At 45.7% G+C, this 20,758-nt stretch overlaps 2 protein-coding genes across 2 annotated transcripts; one reads left to right on the forward strand and one right to left on the reverse strand.

Moving 5' to 3' along the window:
* Nucleotides 1-3,696: 3,696 nt before the first annotated feature.
* On the reverse strand, nt 3,697-12,013 carry LOC137900238 (A disintegrin and metalloproteinase with thrombospondin motifs 15-like). Its single transcript, XM_068744299.1, has 8 exons — nt 11,087-12,013; nt 8,653-8,785; nt 8,375-8,542; nt 6,111-6,394; nt 5,821-5,998; nt 5,548-5,720; nt 4,565-4,740; nt 3,697-4,483 (listed from the first exon to the last, which is right to left on the reverse strand). Exons 1-8 carry the CDS (start codon nt 12,011-12,013, stop codon nt 3,697-3,699), a joined length of 2,826 nt encoding a protein of 941 aa, XP_068600400.1.
* A 1,946-nt stretch (nt 12,014-13,959) lies between these two features.
* On the forward strand, nt 13,960-20,168 carry stk36 (serine/threonine kinase 36 (fused homolog, Drosophila)). The gene is made up of 19 exons (XM_068744328.1): nt 13,960-14,043; nt 14,126-14,266; nt 14,901-14,978; nt 15,064-15,194; nt 15,281-15,530; nt 15,661-15,754; nt 15,842-16,241; nt 16,318-16,387; nt 16,499-16,612; nt 16,696-16,872; nt 16,975-17,066; nt 17,154-17,217; nt 17,299-17,409; nt 17,505-17,579; nt 17,675-17,789; nt 17,872-17,998; nt 18,117-18,297; nt 18,509-19,363; nt 19,614-20,168. The coding sequence occupies exons 1-19, from the start codon at nt 13,960-13,962 to the stop codon at nt 19,761-19,763; spliced, it is 3,309 nt and encodes a 1,102-aa protein (XP_068600429.1). The 3' UTR covers nt 19,764-20,168.
* Nucleotides 20,169-20,758: the final 590 nt, after the last annotated feature.

A 20,758-nucleotide genomic window follows, 5' to 3' on the forward strand; every position in this document is an offset into this window, starting at 1 on the left:
ATGTTTTTTTTCTTCTTTTGTTTATTGGCGGCGCCATTCTGCGGTAACTTCCTGCAATTGGTCCACAACTCTGGACCCATCCAAAAAAGTGCTTTCGCACAGTAAACAGACCAAACCCAAGGCTCAGTTTAATCCAGGCTTTGGCCCGGGGGGGGGTTCGCAACTAAAATTTCAGTCTGTATCAAAGTCTTAAAGATTGGACCCAACAAAGTTGGTAAGAAAGCTCAATTAGTGGACTTACTAACTACACAGTTTGTGTACTGCTATTAGGATAAATGTATCATCTATTTACTATCTATCTTTTTTCAGAGCCATAAGATGTTTTCTCCTTTTTCCTCCAGCTTCTTTTGTGTGCTTTCTTTAACACGGTTCAGAGAAGTCACAGATGTGTCCATTGACTTTGGCCTGTTGATAATCTTTGCTGGCTATTGAAGCCACAAGCACACAGGAAAGTATCTCGCAGCTTAACTCAGCCACACAAAGCTTGGAACAGCGTTTCATGAGCGCAGATCAGCTGCGGCTCTGTCATCGCCAGTGCTCGGAGAGATCTCGTTCTTGCTGCAGTCAGCAGACCTCCTCAGAGATGCACTTTAATGAGGTTGCTCAACGGCCCTTGACATGTACCCATTCAGATTCCCATGAACTGTGTACAAAGCACATCTTTAAGAGTTTATCTGGATAAAATGGACTGTGGTGTGCAATCCATCGGACTCAGCAATGGCTTTGAAAGCAAAAAACTGTGCTGATGACTGGACAGAAGACACGAGGTAGAGCATTTTTCTTACTGGGCTCCCTACTGTGATTAATTATAGAAGCCTTGCCAGTTTCTAATTAGTCAACGAATTATAGGTAAGATTTAGATTCAGGGTGGAGCAATAAAAACGGAGCTAAGGCATGCAGAGTTGTGGCTTTTTTTAAACTTCATTTTTAGTAAATGCAATGATGAGAGGGAAGTAAGTTGCCACTTCTTGCAGCAAGGTTGACAACTTTAAGTACACTTTTTTTTTTAATTAGTAATACCTGCAGGATTAGTATTAGTGATGACAGAAATCTCACTAAGACCCAATTTCTAAAAAAACTAAAATTATTTGTCAAAGCCCAAAGACTGGGATCCAGTTTCAATATCTGCCCATCTTTTGCAAGATTACAGAGGAGCTGGGGCCTTCTTGGGCTGGCATTAGGTGACAGGCAACAGGGGTACACCCTGGAGAGGTCGCCAGCGCATCACCGGGTGAACCATACGGAGACGAACAGCAAGCGAAGCTCTCAATCACATCTGTGGTCAATTTAAAGTCACCCGTTCACCTATATTACACGTTTTGTGGGCTGTGGGAGGAAGCCAAAGGGAACCCACACAGACACTGAGGGACGACAGCGCTAACCACCGTCCACTCTGGCGGCCAGGCTGGGATCCAGCTCATACGTTTCAGTCATGTAGAAATCACTCATTTGTTAGCCCGCCCTTCTTTTTCTGCACTGAAAAAGTGCCGACACCAATTTTGTGTTATATTGTTTTAGGAACGCTATAATGGCTGTGTGTGCGATACTTTAAAATGTACACAGTTTTACAGTGTACATTAACTCCTGCAGTCGGTGTGTGGGCACGGAATGCAAGAGTTTGGGGATGCATTGTAAATAAAATAAAAAATAATAATTAAAGAAAACACTGCTGAAGCCAAACATTCTTCTTGATAAGGAATATGACTCAAGCCTTCAAACCTGCAACAAGATATGACTGCACACGCTGGCAAGAGGCAAGTAGGGGAACAAATCAATATTTCCACTGGCTCTTCTCCAGGTTCTCGATCTGCTCTTATGTAGGTCATACAATGCAGCTTTTTTAGACACCACTTTCTTTCTAAAATGTTGGAAAATGTGTGACACAGGACCCCCCCCCCCCATGTGAGATTCTGACCTTTTTTTGTCTCTCAGACATGCATAAGTCATAACATTCAAAAAAAATTGCACAATTCAAAATTTCCACCTTCTCAAATGCAGCTGCATTCTTGGACTGGTAACACACAGAGCCAGGCAGAATGAGTCCACGTCAACCAGTGGAAAGAAAAACGCTTTGGTTGCATGTCTGAATGTTGACCATGAAACGAAGCAGCGTTTATGGGTTACAGTGGATCGCTGCAAGGCATGAAGGCCACCCATCTCACCCAGTCACTGTCTGCAGCTGCAGATGTGACCACAGGTGATTCATTAGACTTCTTTACTTTGCACGCTGACTTCACAATCTGCAAATCCAAGATCGATCGTTTGTATGAATTCACTTCTAAGGCATGGGTGAATCCAATCAAGTGTTTGAATGACCTGCAAGAATGTTGCTGTTTTTGTTGTTGTTGTTTTTTTACTGTGGCTGTGTTGATATTGACATTGAATCATACCAGAGGAGAAAATTATTAGTCATAACTTTTTAAATGGCTTTATTTTTGGAATAAATATACTTGATTCAAAGACAATTACACATGCCGGCATAAAAAAAAAAAAGACTTAAAACATATATACATTGTTTTTCACACAGAGCTGAATAAATGTATACATAGTATACAACACAGCCCATGTAGGTCATAGGTTCTTTTGCTGTACAAAGTGCAAAAGCTGATAGAAAAACCCCCAGAAAAATCATGATCTAACTCTAACTTTAGCAGGTCGTTGGATTGGGGCGTGTCCGCTTGAAAAAACAAAACCAGAATATAATGAATTGTAGGGTTTCGGCGAAGGTGTAGAAAGAACAGCTGGGCTCAGACTGTGGGGCCATGAACAAGGAGATCCAGTTCAACACACAACCTGTACAGCATAACAGCAGACATGCCAGGTTTTCTTCTTCTACTCTCTGCTTTGTCGTTTCACTGATAACAAATGATCTGTGGTCAATGCACCAAACAGGCATGGCTTAACGTGGCTGAAGGAGAAGGAGAAGATTGTAGCAGAAATGAAGGGAGCAAGTAGTACACATGCGTGTGTATGTGAGGGTAGGTGATATCAGGCTAAACCACATCTTACATGAGCTATGCAAATTTTGTGTGCAGTCTGATGATGTCACTGAACTGGCTGCAGCAGCAGCTGACAAACCGCTGCCATTGATTCGAGTATAAAAGACTGGCTCTGAGTTAAAAAAAATAAAAAAAGTTCTGTGTAGTGCAGATGTGATTTCTTAGTTTTGAGATAACAATGCACGATGCAGTGGCTTTTGTAGAATTCTATTAACATTAATTTGCCATAGTTGTAAATCAACAGGTTTTTTAGAAAAATAAATAATCACATTTTGGAAAACTAGAAGGTGTCGCTGATCTATTTGTAAAATTAATCTCAGTTTTTGAACTAGCAAGATTAACAATGTTATGACAATGAAATTGGTTCCAGGCTCATAATGCAAACTGGATTAATTGCTTGCAAATGGATATTTTGTGTTTTCTGACACTGAAATAAATTCAACAAAATGTCTTACTCTATGATGTCATTTGACCTGGATAATGTCAGAGTGATGGTGAAAAAAAAAGTCTTCCAAGCATTCATCCTGCGATTTGGGCCTTTCACTCTAATTCCAATAAGTTTGTTGTTCTTCCAAGCAAGTGTCAAATGATACGGGTGGAAAAAAATCTGCACCCGTCACAACTTACGCATGAGATAATTCAATTCAATTCAGTCCACATCAAACATAACAAATGTGTACTTTACAGGTTTTTGACACTAACAAGATTTTAGCTTACAGAAGTCCAGCTCCTGCGGTTTCCGCAAGCCAGTGCAGTGGTCTCGTGGGAGCAAATGCCCAGTTTGGGTTTTGCATTGCAATTGCCGTCTCTTGAAGCCCTTCCCACAGATTCTGGAGCAAGTTGACCATTGTCCAATATGCCACTGGGGGCATGGGTCTCCGCAAACTCTGGTGGCAGAGGGTCTTTGTGAAGGATCACAGTCCAAGCCCGGCTTACTGTCCAGCCTCAGACATTGAACCATCCTCCTTTGGATGCCGCTGCCACAAGTCACTGAACACTTGTCCCAGCTTGCAGATATCCATTTCCCAGGATCCTCCTTGATATAAGACTTTGTCAGGGTGTCTCCTGCCTTCTCGTTGACACTGTTCTCAGCCAGGACGCTATTATGAGAGTTTGCATTCCCTTCCTTCTTGATAGCCTTGTCCTCCTTGGTCTGCCGGGCCAGGTAGAAGGAGTAGCGGATGCGAGGGGGCGTCATCTGCCCGGCACACAACACCTCCACAGTTATAGATTCTCCTAAGGGCTTAACAGCTTGCAGGGTCTCTGAAGGGCCAGATGTGCCGCTGTAGCGCAACAGACTGCCTTTCACCATGATGTCCCTCTCGCCAGCTGACACCACGTAGTTTCCATTGAGCAGGTAGTGACCCATGCTGTTCTTCACTGCCAGATAGTTGTCATCGCTTGTCATTCCCTGGTAGCCTCGCTGACGGATGTCTATGTTGGCGGCACCCACTGGCAACATGACCACAAAGTTGTAGCCATGCCTGTGAGTCAAAACGTAAGCCGGTGAAGATGATGACGTTATGATCTCTAAAGGCTGTCATGATAGTGTGTATCGTACTCACGCAGGCTTTGTGAAGAGTCCTGACACCTTCTTGCAGCCTTTGTTGTCCCCTCCACAGATTCCACACTTGTCAAACTTCTTGTTTGAGCCAATCTTGGCATCACAGCCAGCCTTGATGCATTTGCCTTGGATACAAACTCCTGTGGTGTCTGGAGAGCACGGAGTTCCATCCACAACCTGAGATTAGGTGAGTTTTAAGATTAGCATTTCATGTGCGTGAACTGTACACTTTTGAAATCGAGCTCCAGAAAAGCCACCATAATAGTTTGTTGCTTGAATTTATTTGCCTGTTTCTTGATAGATAGAAGATTCTCCTCACTGATTTTGAGTCGAAGTTTATGTGTATTTGTAGCTGCATTTTTAATTCCGTAAACTGTGTTTTCAATGTTAAAATGTAATATTTTTTCCTGACCTCATTCAGAATCAGATCCAGATTAAATTTGGTGGTGAGCTAGAGGCCCCCGCCTTACATGACTGTGTCAAATTCCATAAATCAGTCAACAATCAAATGAGATATTAAGGAACAACATTTTGAAGCTCCATTGACTGAAATGTTAATGAAAATTTCCCAACATTTCCTGTAAATTTCATCCGGATCCACCTGAAACTCTTACAATTGATACCGACTGCACCAAACTCCAGCTCAGGTGTAAAAACCATAAATAAAATATCCACACTCAGAAATGACTCTGGACTGAGTTTTAGGTCATTGCTGTGGCTAAAACATTCAGCAGCTCTGTGACTCTTCCTCTGAGCGTTCACTAAACCAGCGTGATGTATGAAAGCCTGAACTCTGTCTCACTGCTGTGGAAGCTCACGCTACACCCTGCTATCTGAAGAAGTTCCACTGCACTCCTCCTCCTTCAGTCTTTCCTTCGCGCTTTGCGCTGAAACCAGAGGCAGCTGGATGATATTTATTCACACTCACCGATCGCACAATCTTTACATTTGCCCAGAAAAAGCACTTGAGGTGTTGCTCTTTACCTTGGGTGCTAGGACATAGAAGTAGCCCGTGCCGTTAGCCCTGCAGATGAGTTTGCATCTGTCATCGCTGGACACTCCAGAGTACTTCGGGACCCACACGACAGAGGGCGCGATCCGGTTGCTGTTGAAATTGTGGCCACTGACCTCACACTGCTCTTCGCGATAGGTCTTACCTACGAGGCGGGGCAGGAGGGGAGGAGAAGGTGAGAGGTGGGAAGGCTTTAGGGGTAAAAATGTCAGTGGGCAGAGTTGGCAGTTTTTAATGACCCGTACCTGTGTGAAGGCAGCGGTTCAGGTTGCAGGAGCGGTATTTGACCCGAACACCTTGGCAGTATTTACCCCCATTTGAAGGAACTGGGTTATTACATTCTCTTTTGGACAGCTGGACACCGCCTCCACATGTGCGTGAGCAGGAACCGAACTGGCCCCACTTTCCCCAGCGGCCATCCAGCTGGGAATAGAAAGAAAAAAAAAAGAGTTTTCCATATTGTGGACGGTAAAATAGCAAAGGCAAGTCCCTTACGAGGCAGCTGTCGGCACCAAGACAAAAGGGTGAGCCTTACCTTCGTATGTTGGGCCCGTTTGCCAGCGCAGATTCCTTGGTCGCAGACGCGTTCATCCCCACAGTGGGTACCGTCGGCCCAGGGGAAGTGCCGGGTCATGCACACCAAAAGGCCGTTGGATTTTCCTGTGCACCACAGACGGCTGCACGGTGGTTGCAAAAATGGACAAGGTTTGGAGCCTTCACCGAATGCAAGCTCACACTGACGGTCGAGATTGTAGGATGTCCCTGGCATCATATCCGGTAGGACCAGCGGCTTCTGGGGCTGGTCAAGCAAACATTCCCCTGGAAGAGGGGAGTGGGGGGTCAGTAAATCTCAGGATTCAGAGCTTATCTTCATGTGTGACATGAGAACGCAGTCGTACAAGAACACGCTATTCTACTGACATGTTCAACATGCATCCATTAATCAGGGTGGGATTGTGGGTTGAGGTAAGTAAACAGATTCTGCCCTTATGATTTGGGCTCTTGGAAGTGAAGGCACAGTTTGATGCAGTCCAATACAAAGTACGCCACATGCCACACACAGACACAACATGCCTGAGTGTCCAGCACACAGCTAAGCCCATCTCATCCTCTAACTCGCTGTGAAGCCTCGCCGTATCATCTTCTGTTTCATCCCCCTTGTTCAACAGTTTCTAGGAATAAAGTTATGCAGAAATAAGTCTATACTTTTAGATGTCAGCTTGAGCCCTTTACACTAAACTATTTACCAAAGGGGCCTGCTCATTGCAAGTGCAGTGCAAAGGTCAAAGTCACGACCTCCATTTGCAATAAATGGACCTTTCCAGGAACACAACAACAATTGCATGAGTTTGGCAACCAGCTGCGTGGAAAATGAAAGATCAGTGACACTGGGTGAAACGGTTCCCAGGAGAGGGGGGGGGGGGGTTCTTTTATCACTCGGAAACACAGACTGTTTTTACCCTCATGGGGGGGGTTGTTTAATTTGAACTATTTATTATCCTGCTGGTAAATTCAAAACGGATAAAAATGATGGCCGGATAAGATAATCGGTGGTAAGCCAGTTTCACCCCTTTCCACTACATATTTGGTCATACAATGCAAGTTGGTCAACAACTAAAAATATCTGACCCTGAACTCTCTTATCACAGATGACTGATGCTGTATGTGTGTGTGGAGAAAGGCAGGGGTTTAAAATACTGCCTAAAACATGTGGCAGCATGTTTGTTTCTCCCCACTGGTTTTTGAAGTTTGGATTTATGGCAGACAGCCAGGTGAAGCCAAATCTTAACAATGTAAGATAGAAATCCATCCCTGTCAAGTCAAAAATGTTCATCTGGGTCTGGCTCAGCACCAGTTTGAGTTCCTTCCCTCTCAGACCATCTCTCAGATGGGCAACAAAAAAAGCACACACCAAAAAAAAAGGTTTGTCTATTTGGGGTAAACCTGCATGGGAAACGCTGGACAAGATACACGTCACTACCCAAACCACCGTGGTGACTCTTCCCTCAACAAGCCCTCTAATTTGGGACAGATGTGGGGGGGAGGCTTTAAAACAAACGTTTAGCATTGCTCCAAGGCCAAGTCATGTGGTCTGGCCTGCTTGGCAGACAATCAGCATTTAACCAAATACTTTTCCTTTTGGTTTTTTGCTAGTCTTTTTCTGTGGGCATAGTACAAAGTTGTCAATGGCTCTGCAGATGTCGCATCTGAGGAATAGATGGACACTGAAATGCCATCAGATGCACTCCGTTGCATTTACCTCAAACTATTTTAGTCATAACCGAACATCAGGAGGCTGTTTACCTCAAAAACTTTTAGTCAAAACAAGAAAATGTCAAAAGTACCGAAGAAAAATGCATGGAAGAGCTAATTTGAGCCACTGAAAAGGAGAATTGTGAATGTTTTGATTATGTGAATGAATAATAGACAGGCATAAGTGTTCTACTAATGCAATCATCACTCCAGTGCAAGTTTGTTGACCACAGTCGGCAGCCTCCAAGACGGTTGAGAAGTAATCCACCCATTTAGCATTGCACTTCAATCACATTGTCAGACTCTTGATGGAAAGTTTTACAAGTAGCAGAGTTCTTCCTGGTTCCTGCATTGCCCAAAATGAATTTTAAACCAGACAGTTTGGTTTATAATCCACTGCCGATGCCAACTGCCACTATAGTCTAACAGTTAGACTATAGTGGCAGTTTCCTCGATCTGAGCTGGAGAGTCGGCGATGGACTACTCCTAAAGCCTCCAGGACACGTCTGCAGTTGGAGACACGGATCTTGGGTCATGGAAGCTCACCGTGACCACTGTCCAGGAAATCGGTGATGATGGCGGCGCTGCAGGGAGACCATGGGCTGGTGCGGTTAATCTGAATGAGGGTGGGAGACATCATGTGGTTGTCCTGCAGTTTCCCAAATACGTCCTCGCAGGCCTTCACATTGTCGTGCGGCATGTTGAACACGTGTCCTGTCGAAAGGGCAGAAGATGTTTACCTACGATTGTACGTATGTACTCTCACTATGGGAAACACGGCACTGCCACTAAAGTGTATTGTTGATTTTTTTGATAGCACTCACCGAGCTCATGAGCTGTGGTGAAGGCTGAGGGTAGGCCATCGTCTTCGATCACAGAGCAGCTTCTCTTGGGGTCACACATGGTGCCGACATCTGCCATGCCAAGAGTGTCACATGTTGACGCTCCACATAGGTCCTATAGACACACGACACAAATGTTGTCTGAGATGGTCAAAGTCAAAGGGAAGATGTCACACATTAAACAAGGCGTTCCACCACCCAGTTTAGTTTTTGTGGGCAACAGTGTTTAGAGCACACCTTCTTCTATGACGTAATGTAGCTGTCCCCAATCACAGCATTTCCACGGCGGAGCAGAGTTTCCAGATGACCTATTTTTCCACCACAAGGTTTGAGAATCCGATTTTAGAGCGTGTACCTTTGGAGCTGAACATCCTAAGAAAGGGATTTAAATCCCACAGAGACCTTCCGGCCCATAAACAACACATCGAATAAGAGACAAACCAAAGCTGTCAGCTATTACGGATAAAACTGCATCAGCGGTTTCATTTCACACCACCCCTACAATCCCGCGTTGTACTGAACGCACGCATAAAAAGACCTCGAGTGCTAAGACAAATCATTCCTAAGCATAAACCACAAAACCACAATAGTTGGCCTGTGCAAATCCAGTTCAGACGTGCTCATGTGCAGATGACATCTGAGCATTTGTGCAAAAAGTTGAAAACTGCAAGACAAGCATGGGAGAAGGAACAAATGAGTGTGTTTGTTGCTGTGGCCTACTTCCGACATCTGTCATCTATCTTTGCACTTTTGTGCTTTTATACATGTTTTTGTTTGTTTTTTTAATAGAGAGCTAAGTAAAGAAATGTTTCTTTTGTGTAAACATTTTAGTTCAAACATCTGGCCTTTTATAGTTTGTGTTCTGGGTGCAACAGAAACATTTGGAGACTGGCTCTTCACATATAATCTGTGTAATGAACTTGCACGCACATTCTTTATGTAACAATCATTCTGGCTGTCAATTAGAGACGGTTGCATTTGCACAAATTCAAGTTGGTCTTCATAAAACACACAAATTACATTATGGGTTGATAAACATCTGGCAATGAAGGTCTTAAGATCCCATTGAAAGCCAAGGTGAACTGCAACAATTGAACAATATAACTCATTAATATGATTAATATTGAATCATGAAGTAATTAATGAACTGAAGATGGACTATTTTTTTTTACATCTGCTCATTTGCTGAGAAGGTAGAATTTTATCTTCTGTCGATATCAGCTGTTCACAAACATAAACCATTCCTGCCCTTTTATCTTGCTGTTGCATTTTTAGATATTATTCTCTCGTGAACTCAAATTTATAGTTCTCTCATGCTTCCCTCCACTTTCCCAATACTGCCCAACTCCTGCACAGATTCATCAACTCCATCATTCCATCGACCGCTTCAGTCTCATCAGTCTCTGCAGAGGCATCAGCCTCCACCACCACAGTCTGGACTCTATGGCAGGGATACATTACTATCTTAAATACTGAAACCTTTGATGACTGTCATTCAGATTTGTATAGCATATTAGAGCTACATGACTCAGTGTATGTAGACAAGTCTAGTATTTAAGTCCAGAGTTTATAATATGAATCCTCCAAGAAGATCTGATGACCCAAAAACCTGAAGACACCTTCAAGTCCATGTCTGGATTATTTTGATGGAAAATACAGACCATCTGTGTCATGACCTAATCTGAGAGAGAGAGAGAGAGAGAGAGAGAGAGAGAGAGAGAGGACCCCCCCTTCTACATTCCTCTGTTTGTCCTTCCTCTGCTTAGGGGCAAGTCTAATGGAGAAGCAGGAATTGCGTGCGTGCGTGCGTGCGTGCGTGCGTGTGCGTGTGCGTGTGCGTGTGTGTGTGTGTGTTGGAAAACACTATTGAAAAGGTTTTTTTTTTTTAGTGATCCTGGCCAGATTCATTCTCAGTTATTATGAAATATGCATCTGCTGGTTTGATCTGACTCTTCCGTGGAGGCCAGATTCCACGAGGCAACGAGTTCACCGCAGATCAGTGCGGGTTATGACTTCATTTCTCACACCGTCTCTCTTGCCTAATATTTTTTGGAGTGCAGAGAGAACTCCGAGGCGTGTTTCAAGTCGATAAAACTATCTCCTCTGAAGGGCCGTGAAGAGCGCCTCTTAGCGCACGTCTTTGCGCGCTCCAAAAGCTCTGATGGTGCTGCTGAGGTGGAGAAGCGTGCGTGTTAGACCCGTGTTATAATCCCTGCGTCATTATGGATAATCGCCCTCTACCCAAACATGAACATGCCCCCACAAAGAGTCTTTATTTTTGTTCACTCTTGTCATTACTTTGATTTAATAAATATATTTGATGTTGAGATTTCTCTGCGTCACTAAATGCCACTTCCTCTCGTGTTATGATGTGAACAATGACACACAACTCTTTTTTTTTTTTTTTTTTTTTTACCTCTCTGGTGAACAGGATCGCTGTGTCCCAATAGTCTGGATGCTTGTCGTTGTTTTTGTTCATCTTTTTTTGCCACGTGCAAAAGTTGCGCAGCGTCATGGCTGCGTTTCCCGACACCTTGGGTCCTTTGTCGTCCTCGGATATAATCACGATCTTCACGACGACGACGTTGATGAAGTTCAGGATGCTCGGGTGCTTGTAGAGCCTCGCCGCCACTGACATCAGGGTCAGCAGGTAATGTTTCAGGTCATCTCCGTGGAAGCGCGCCATGGACGCGTCTGCGACCACCAGCGTCTCCACGTACCTGGGGATCGAGGCGAACCTTTTGGCTCTCCCCATCCTCTTCAGCATCGTTTCGGTCACATTGCTGGAATCTTTCAGTTGCTTGTATTTCTCCAGCGATTGCGCAACCTGGAGGCTGACGTCGCTGCCCACTGCGCACCGAGAGGTCGAATTGAATGCCAGGTTGCGGATGCTTCTGCGCCGGATGATGTGCTCACCCTCCGCGCTTCCAGTGTCATTACGCACGGGGCTGATGAAATATTCCCAGCCCCGGAACGCGAACGCGCCTTGCAGACCTTTACAGAGGCTCAGGGCGGCGTAAGAGTAGCTGTCAGAGTTCACAAATCCAGAGTAGAAACAGCGGCTTAAGTCAGAGGCGGCGTCGGTGCTGGAGAGCCAGGGCGCGTCTCGGTGAGAAATAGAAGGGGCAATGAAATTGGAGTCCTGGTGTAAATCGATCACTAGTTCCTGCTGGAAAGCGTGAATTTTTATGACACTTTTCTTTACCACGTCTCTGTCAAAATCCTTTCTGTCATGGTTGCGGTTATCCAATCTAATCGGGAAGCAGCGTTCACTTTCCATGCATCGGGCAAGTTTAGAGAGCGAGAGCGCGAAGGAGAGGAGACAGGTTATTCTGATAAACATGACGATGGTTGCATTCGGTGTGGAATGCAACGGACCGACAGAGGAATCGAGGCGGCGGTGGCTCTGCAAGCTCAATGGAAGCGGTGAGATCCACAGTTCGGGATGACGATCATAATGCAATGCGCAGGATGAATCTAAAACAATGCGAGTCCACTCAGCGCAAACTCCTCCTGGTCATGACCCATTCCCATTCTCCACCTGTGTCTGCTGACGCCACTGCCCTATGCTGTGGGCTTTATGCGTTTTCGTCATGCGTAAAAATTGGAAACCTAATCTCTCTCCTTGGAGGGGGGAGTGTTTTGAGGCTTCTTTTTTTTTTTTTTTTTTTTTGCGGGCTCCACAAATGAATCGAAAAGCTGTCTTATCATCACAATACATCACAAAATGAATTAGCACAACCCCCCCACTTGCAGGATTGTGTGCATTGAAATCTGTCGGAAAGTTATGTCAACATTGTCGGCATTTAAAAATGTATTAAAAAAAATCATTTGACCATCATCCTGGATCTATAGGAATAAACCTATTCTTAATTGTAATTTGCAAGAAAGACGCTTTAATGGAACATCGATGCTCATCGATATTAAGAGGCATAAGGAGGGAATAGGAGTGAAGTGAACACGATACAAATTATTCTAATGCGGTTTACAAAAGCTTTGATGTCACGTCGCGTGAGTTTCAATGCGTGAATCTCGAGCGACACCCAGCGGATAAGAGAAGAACTGGAGTCCTTCGTTAAAGTGCAGCGTAAAAAAAAAAATACAACTACAAATCCGACCTGGGCCTTTCTGTGGGGTTTTGTATTGTGTATGTTCTCCCCGCGTGTCTGCGTGGGTTCTCTCCGGGTTCTCCCACCACAGAAAACATGCAAATTAGGGCGAATTGGTGACACTAAATAATAATCTCCAGCCTTGGCCTTCTTGTAAATGTAACTTTATTTGTTCTTTTTACAGACTCAAATTTAAAATAGACAAGCGCACTCAACCACAGACACGGGAAGACTGAGATGGCAGATGGTGGCGGACAAAGAGGGAGGCAGAGACAGACTAAATAATTAATTTAGGGGGAGTTGGTTGGTCAACCAACACATAAAACTGCTAAAATGGGAATATGGAAGGTAGATCGCGTTATTGTGGCGAGTGGAACATCCAGGGTGTGGCGCCCTCTCCTCTTCGGATGATGTCAGTTCAGCCGCAACTTTGTTTTGCCAGTCTGTTGCTATGAACGCTGCGCTGGTTGCTGGGCTAAGGACCCCACCTTTGTGGTGTCTACAGAAAAGCCAGTATTTACTTTTGTCAAACATTTATGAATATGTTCGTAGATAAAATATTGAACATTTATATTCTTTTTTTAATGCTATTACAATGTGTAATAAATTGCGGCAGATTAAATTGGTTATGATTAAGTTTCTATTGTGAAACGGCACTCAGGCTTGTTGACGTTAAACATAAAAAAAACTAGCGTCACATCGCAGGAACTAACTAAACTAGCAGTAGTCTGTTGCTATGAACGCTGCGCTGGTTGCTGGGCTAAGGACCCCACCTTTGTGGTGTCTACAGAAAAGCCAGTATTTACTTTTGTCAAACATTTATGAATATGTTCGTAGATAAAATATTGAACATTTATATTCTTTTTTTTAAATGCTATTAAAATGTGTAATAAATTGCGGCAGATTAAATTGGTTATAATTAAGCTTCTATCGTGAAACGGCACTCAGGCTTGTTGACGTTAAACATTAAAAAAGTAGCGTCACATCGCAGGAACGAACTAAACTAGCATTAGAGACGAACTTCTAGCTATAAGTCTCGTCTTGGAACGTTTAACATTTTTAGTCGCAGCGTGCCCGTGTGACATGTTTGTTTATTAAACGGGAACGTTCCTATAACGGATATTCGGTTAGAAGTCAACTCTCGCAGTTTGGTGAAGTTGGCGAGATATTCTCGGCCGACATGGATTCGTATTATGTTGAGCGTCAAGTGGGAGCAGGCTGCTTCGGTCGAGTTTACAAGGGCAGGAAGAAAATGACGGGCCAAGTAAGCAGTTCGTGTTGGGATAGTGGCTTTATAGTGTGTTATTTGACTCCAGTGTCACCGGCTGTTCTTTTGTGCCCGTCAGGTTGTGGCTCTGAAGTTCATTCCAAAGAAAGGCATTTCAGAAAAAGAGCTGAGAAGCCTCAAGAAGGAGATGGAGATTTTGAGGGGTCTTCAGCATCCAAATATTGTGAAGCTCTATGACAGTTTTGAAACTGAAGAGAAGGTATATTCTGTACTTTCTACATGCGATTTATTAACATATTACTTTGTAATTTTACGCTGGCTATTAACCTAAATGTTGTGTTTTCAAGCACAAAAGAGACTCGATAAAATGAGTCAATAAATCAACAAACGTCATATTTATTCATTCATTCATTCATTTATCTTCTAAATTGCTTTGTCCGTTACCGGGTCACGGGTCGTGTTGGGGCCGATCCCAGCAGTCAAAAGGCGAGAGGCAGGGCACACCCTGGACAACCTGGAGAACATCCACGCAGACACGGGGCAAACATGCAGATGCAAACACTGGTTTAGAGGCCGCAAGTCCGATTTGAACCTTTGACCTTCTTGCTGTGAGAGGCAACAGCGCTATCACCGTGCCACTGTCTCATCAGTCTCTTTCATATACACGAACAACCAATTTTTATTTTAAAAAAAAGGTTATTTCATCTATTCAGACTATTTATATTGCACCAAATCACAAGATAAATTCTACCACATTACAAGAACAATCCCTGGAAAGGAAAAAAACCTCCTTCAAACACACAGAATGCACAAAAGACTCGCTGAAATTCTGTCACCTACCAATCATATCGAAGTATTTTGTAATTCCATGACTTCGTATATGATTGCAACAGGTTGTGATTGTAACCGAGTATGCCGAGGGTCAGCTGTTTGCGGTTCTGCAGGAAGTTGGACTCCTACCGGAGAGCAGGGTATGTTTATTTACTTTGCATAGAGTTTTGTTACCGGGTAGATTTCATAGATGTGACGGTTGTTCTTTCACTCCTCTCCTCCAAGGTCAGAGAGATCGCATGCCAGCTGGTCTCAGCTCTGCACTATTTGCACTCCCATCGCATTATTCATCGTGACATGAAGCCACAAAACGTACTGCTGGGAGAAAGTGGCGTGGTGAAACTATGCGACTTCGGGTAGGTAGACGCAGTTTATTTTAAAAAGCGGCGCCATTGATCAACTCAATCAAAGATCCACCGTGTGTGATGCGATCGTGCCGCAGGTTCGCGAGGTCCATGAGCGCCTCCACCTTGGTGTTGACGTCTATCAAGGGAACTCCTCTCTACATGTCCCCTGAGCTGGTGGCGGAGAAGCCGTACGACCATTCTGCTGACCTGTGGTCTCTGGGCTGTATTCTTTATGAGCTCCACCAGGGGGAGCCACCGTTCTACACCAACTCAATCGGCCAGCTGGTGAAAATGATTGTGGAAGAGGCGGTCCAGTGGCCAGACAGTATGAGCGACACCTGCAAGGTACATTGGAGCCGCAGTCGAGTCGTGTCGGATCAGGGTGTTGCTTTAGTGACGGCGCTCATCGGGTGTTGCTATAGTGACGGCGCTCGTCGGGTGTTGCTATAGTGACGGCGGGTGTTTCCCCTCACAGAGTTTCCTGAAAGGTTTGCTGACCAAAGACCCTGAGCAGCGGTTGTCATGGCCGGACCTCCTGCACCATCCCTTTGTTGCCGGTGGTGTTCTAGGTGATGATAGATTATCCCAGTTTCATTTGAAAATGTTTACAACAAATACATGTATGTTTCCGTCCCGCTTTTGATGTGCCGGAACAGTCGCTTCAGACGAAAGTGTCCCCAACCCTCTGGCCGTCGCCCTCCCCAGTCCTGACACGCCGACCCCGAAACGCCTCCAAGCGTCCGAGAAGACGGCAGCGGCGTCCGGAGTGAGCAGATTGTTGCGAAAGGTCAGAGAACAGAGTGACAACCGCAAAGAGAAGCCACAAAGACGCGACGGCGCGAAAGTGAGGCGCGAAACCAAATCGATGCTCGAGCAGATTAAGAAGGATGACGTGGGGAAAGAGATTGTGAAATCTGCGATGGCAGCAGCAGCAGCTACCCCGAGAGCCAAGCCCCCCTCCAGCGATGTCTTTGCTGCCTCTAGACCCACGGCCATGAAAGCCAGCAATGAAAGCCTCAAGCCAAAGGATCCGCCCCCCTTTAAATCAAAGCTCAGGTACGTGGACATGTCGAGCGTGAAGAGGCCTTTCAGATCGGTGTTTGTTCCCGGTGTTTTCAATGTTCCTCTGCAGGAGTCAGATCGGGGAGGACAGTGGACGGGACTTGCAGGGATACAGTGAGGACAGTCTCATGATTCCACAGGTCAGTGCTGACTGACTTTTCCACTGACGTCATGCATTTTGAAAACACTTGTACCGTCGTCTCTGGTTTATCTGGTCTCACAGTGGCGTCACTGGTTTTGTGATATTTCAGGGCGCTGACAGCGAGGACGAGTGTGAAGAGTTATCCTCAAGTTCAACCACTGAGCAGTTCTACAGCGGCATCATAGCAGAACTTAAGTCGGATCTCCTGGCGTTTAGAACTCAGGTAAACAGATTGCTGTTGTCACTGAGCGTAATCCGATTCTCCACTGAAGCCGTGTTTACGTTCAGTCTCTCTGTTTGGGCCAGCTAGCAGACGGTGACATCACAGAAGTTCAGTGGATCCACAAACCGCTGAAGGTCCTGCGCAGCCTGATTCAGACCTCTGACTTTGAGAAGTCCCGCCTCGTCGGCCGGCGACTCGGTCTGCCCCGCGTCTTCTTTGACCTCATCTCTGTTGCAGTCGAAAGTTCAAATTTCACGAAGGTTTTCTTCTTTTCTTTTTTTTTCTTGTCCGAATGCAACCCGTTTGGTCAATACAATATTCCTCCAGCAGTATTTCTCGACCTTACTTGCCCTCCTCCTCAGCAAGCGTGGAGCGTGTCAGCACTGGGAGAGATGATCGCCGTGCTGAGCGTCTACTCGGTGAAGCACCCCGACTGGGCGATAGAAGAGCAAAGGTGCGAGCGCGCCCGTCCCGCTGCTTTAGCTGTTTTCTGAATGCGGTGCGCGTGAGTGACCGCTGCTGAACCGTTCTCTTTCCGCAGACTGGAGGAATTCACAAAGCCCTTTATCGCCATTCTCAGCCAGCCGGGCCTCGTGTCTTTGGCAGTAAGTATCGCTGTACTGCAAGTTTTACGACTGTTGTCGGACTGTCGGTTGTATCTCATATTGTGTGGTCTCTTTTTTTAGCCTTCGGCCGCCTCGGTTTTGTCTCTAATGATACAACATGATGTTGATGTTGAAATTGATATGGACCTTCTAACCGCCTTGCTCAAGGACCTGCTATCGGACTCACACGAGGTGCTGATTCCTTCAGGTGTCATTTATGTATTTGACTATAAAACCAAGTGGTTGTTTTTTTTTTTTGTGATCCGTCTTCTCCTCTTCCTCGCCAGCTTCAGCAGCCTCCCGTTCCCGGCTGGGGACTCTTTGACGGCTTCCTGTCTTTACTCCTGCACGGTCTCGAAGAGGTCAGACGCTAAACCGCAGCGCGGCGAGTCTTTACACTGGGATGCGTGCCAGGTGCGGGCCTGAATGTTTAATCCCGCCTCCTGTCGTAAAACAGTATGAAAACGGCCGTGGAGCTTCGTGTTTGGATTCAGTAATGTCGGCTCTTTGGAAAAAAGTCGGTGCTTCAGTAGCAAAGAGAAACCCAGACGGCAACTTCCTTTCAGCAAATGGTGAGCAAGCGTTCGACTCGCACCGTTAGAGGAACGGTTCTTGATGTTGTTGACCGATGGTTCTGTTCTCTCTTTACGTCAGGGCTGCGTTCCTTTCTCTGCGCCGTGCAGTTCGTCTTCGCCGAGGATCCGTACTCGTGCGCTCCTCTGTTCTCTGAGCCCACTTCCACATGCGTGGACACTCTTTGCTGGTTGCTGGGCACCGATTGGTTGGCGTTCATCTTCTTTATAATTCACCTACTGTTTTCGTTTTGTGCCGAACCGGTGTGAGAGCAGCGCCGCATGCTACGCCCAGAGCTAACCTGAAGCATCTCTTGCCCCTCCCAGTCTTCGCCCGTCTGCTGCGGCTGGTCCCGGGAGACCGGAGGAGGACGCGGGTCTCCACAGCGTCAACCTGCTGAGCTGCCAACTGCTGTGCTTTCCGTTCGCCCTGGACCTGCCTTCAGACGCCGCGTGCGCCATCTTGGAGCTGTATGACGGCTGCGGCGTTGTTGCGAGCCTGCTGCAGGTTCGGCTCTTCCCATCTTCCCGTGCTCCAGTAACGACCTCTCCGGCAAACATCCTCTGATGCAACGCGGCTTCAGCCTTGCGATGGGCTCCCATCAGGCGCACGCAGCTGCACACGTTGATGTCTCTTGTGATATCGTGTTGTTTGCTGCCAGCTGTTTGATCTGTGACGAGTTGTCTTGATGATTTTTGTTTTATCGTGCTTTTGGCAGGCGATTCAATCTCTTCCGACCCCGTTGCTGGAGCTGCCGCTCTCCCTGCTCAGCTGTTTGCTCCTGCTCGATCCCAATCGGTGGTTCCCCCCCCTCGGAGAAGCTTTGCCGTGCTTTTTCGCACCTCAGACGAAGAGCCGCCAGATTCGGCAAATCCGAACCGCCAGCTCTCTGCTCTTGGAGCTGTTGCGGCAGCGTGCGCTCTGGGATTCTGCCGAGCGGCTCCTAATCGCGTTATCCCAAGTAACCCTGTGTTGTTCTCACCATCAGCTGCACCTGGAAGCCTCCGTGCTGCACCAGGCGCTGTCTCACCCTCACGGCCAGATCAAAGCTGCCACGTGTAGACTTCTGGGAAATTTGAATCCGTTCAGCCCCCCTCTACACCCCACCCTCCAACCTGACACGTTCCAAAAGCTGATCGACTGTCTCCACGACTCCAGCCTGCCCGTCCGGCGGACGGCTATCAGAGCGGTCGGGAACTGGCTGGGGCATCTCGCAGCGCTTACAATGAGAGCGTCCGATGGAAAGGGCGGCGGCACGCCACGCGGTGGTGCTTTTGGTTCCACAGCAGAGCAGAGATTGGAAAACGAGGAGCGGTGCGGGTGGTTGGAGGAAGCCCGGACGGCGGTGCCCAAGCTGGTGCCGCTGATCACTGATCCCGACGCCCTGACGCGTCGCCACTGCTGTGAGACTTTGGCTAACCTGATCAATGTTGACGGCGCGGTGTCCACGCTGTTGGAGAAAGGTGCGTTCGGCTTGCTTCTGAGAGCTGCATGCACAGATTTCCATCATGCCGTGAGACAGGCTGCCATAGCAACCCTGTGCTTGTACAGCAGGGAGGACCCGGTGCGACAGGTAACGAAACACTTTACAGGAGGCGTAGATGTCGGTCGGTTTCTGTTCTCGCAGTTTAGCTGACGTCAATGTTAGTCGTACAAAAGAGTTCCTTCACTTTGTTAATGGTCGAAAAGATTTCACGACATTTCCTTTGGATTTCTTCAAGGCCCTCTGACTTGGTATTAGCATGCAAAGTCATTTCATTTTTAAAGGACAAGATTTTCTAAAACTGTGTGCACTAATCCTTTTGTTTGTCCTTGATTGAAAGGTCCTAATATCCTCTGATGCCCTTGAGAGACTTTTGAAGGCTTCCCAGTGCGGACCCCCCCAGTGTGACTACCACCGTCTCATGGCAGCGCTGCCAGCGCAGTTCAGTTCAGGAGGAACGACAGCAGAGTTCGATGTGATCAGTAACTAATTCTAGTGTGCAGTGGCACACGTCCGTGTGTTCAGCAGTACGGCGAAGAGGACCAAACAGTGCTCCTATCCTCCATTATTTGTGTTTCTTAAGTTGAATTTTAATTAATAGAAGGAAAATCTGAATAGTTGTTTTTGTTCTGACTTGAATTGAGTCTGTTGTTAGTGTTTGAATGTGGTCAGAGAATAAAATGAGGTCGGGTTTTATTTCCACAAGTTAAAACTGTCTTTGGTAAAGATGACGAATGTTCGTTCTGTGAATGTGGGCAACGACGAGGTGTGGAAATTAACGTCTGCGTCGGTCATTGATTGGCGAGTAAAGATAAAAGGTGTCTAGTTATACGGAGGTTTAAAACTTTTGTGTAAAACTGAGGGACATTAGTTTAATGTTGCATATTTAGTCCGCGTGGGCCTAAATAAAATTGATTTCATCCAGGCTAACGGGCTGTCGGAATATTTATTGCTTGTCGGAGAATTAATTGAGACGGAGCCATAATGATGATAATTACAATAAATAAAATAGCTGTCGGCTTATTTAGGAGCACGTTTTTCAGCATCCAACTGCTCCTGAAAAACAGATTCTTTTTTGTCTATAATATAGACAAAATTATTTAAATATAGTTTGACAGATTATTTATTTTGTTTATAAGCAATCTGTAAACAAATTTATTTCCAGGGGGGAAAAAACACTCAACAGACAGAACTGATGAACTGATTTTATTTATTCAGTAAAGAAAGTCAACTTCACACAAAGAAAATATTCATGATTTTTAAATCAACATGAAATCACAAAGCGATTAATGTCATTGAAACAATTTTGGTTAACCAATCAGATCTGAAAATACCCAAAGGCTCAGACATGACAGGAATTTCTCTCCAAAATCAGAACAAACATAAATAAACAAGTTTAAATCCAAGGTTGTCATAAATAAAAAGGTTTCACAGTAGCAGTGGTTATTTATTTAGCAACAAATGGATTGGAAAATAATTTAGACT

This window comes from Brachionichthys hirsutus, chromosome 10 (genome assembly GCF_040956055.1).
Source record: "Brachionichthys hirsutus isolate HB-005 chromosome 10, CSIRO-AGI_Bhir_v1, whole genome shotgun sequence".
NCBI lineage: Eukaryota > Metazoa > Chordata > Actinopteri > Lophiiformes > Brachionichthyidae > Brachionichthys > Brachionichthys hirsutus.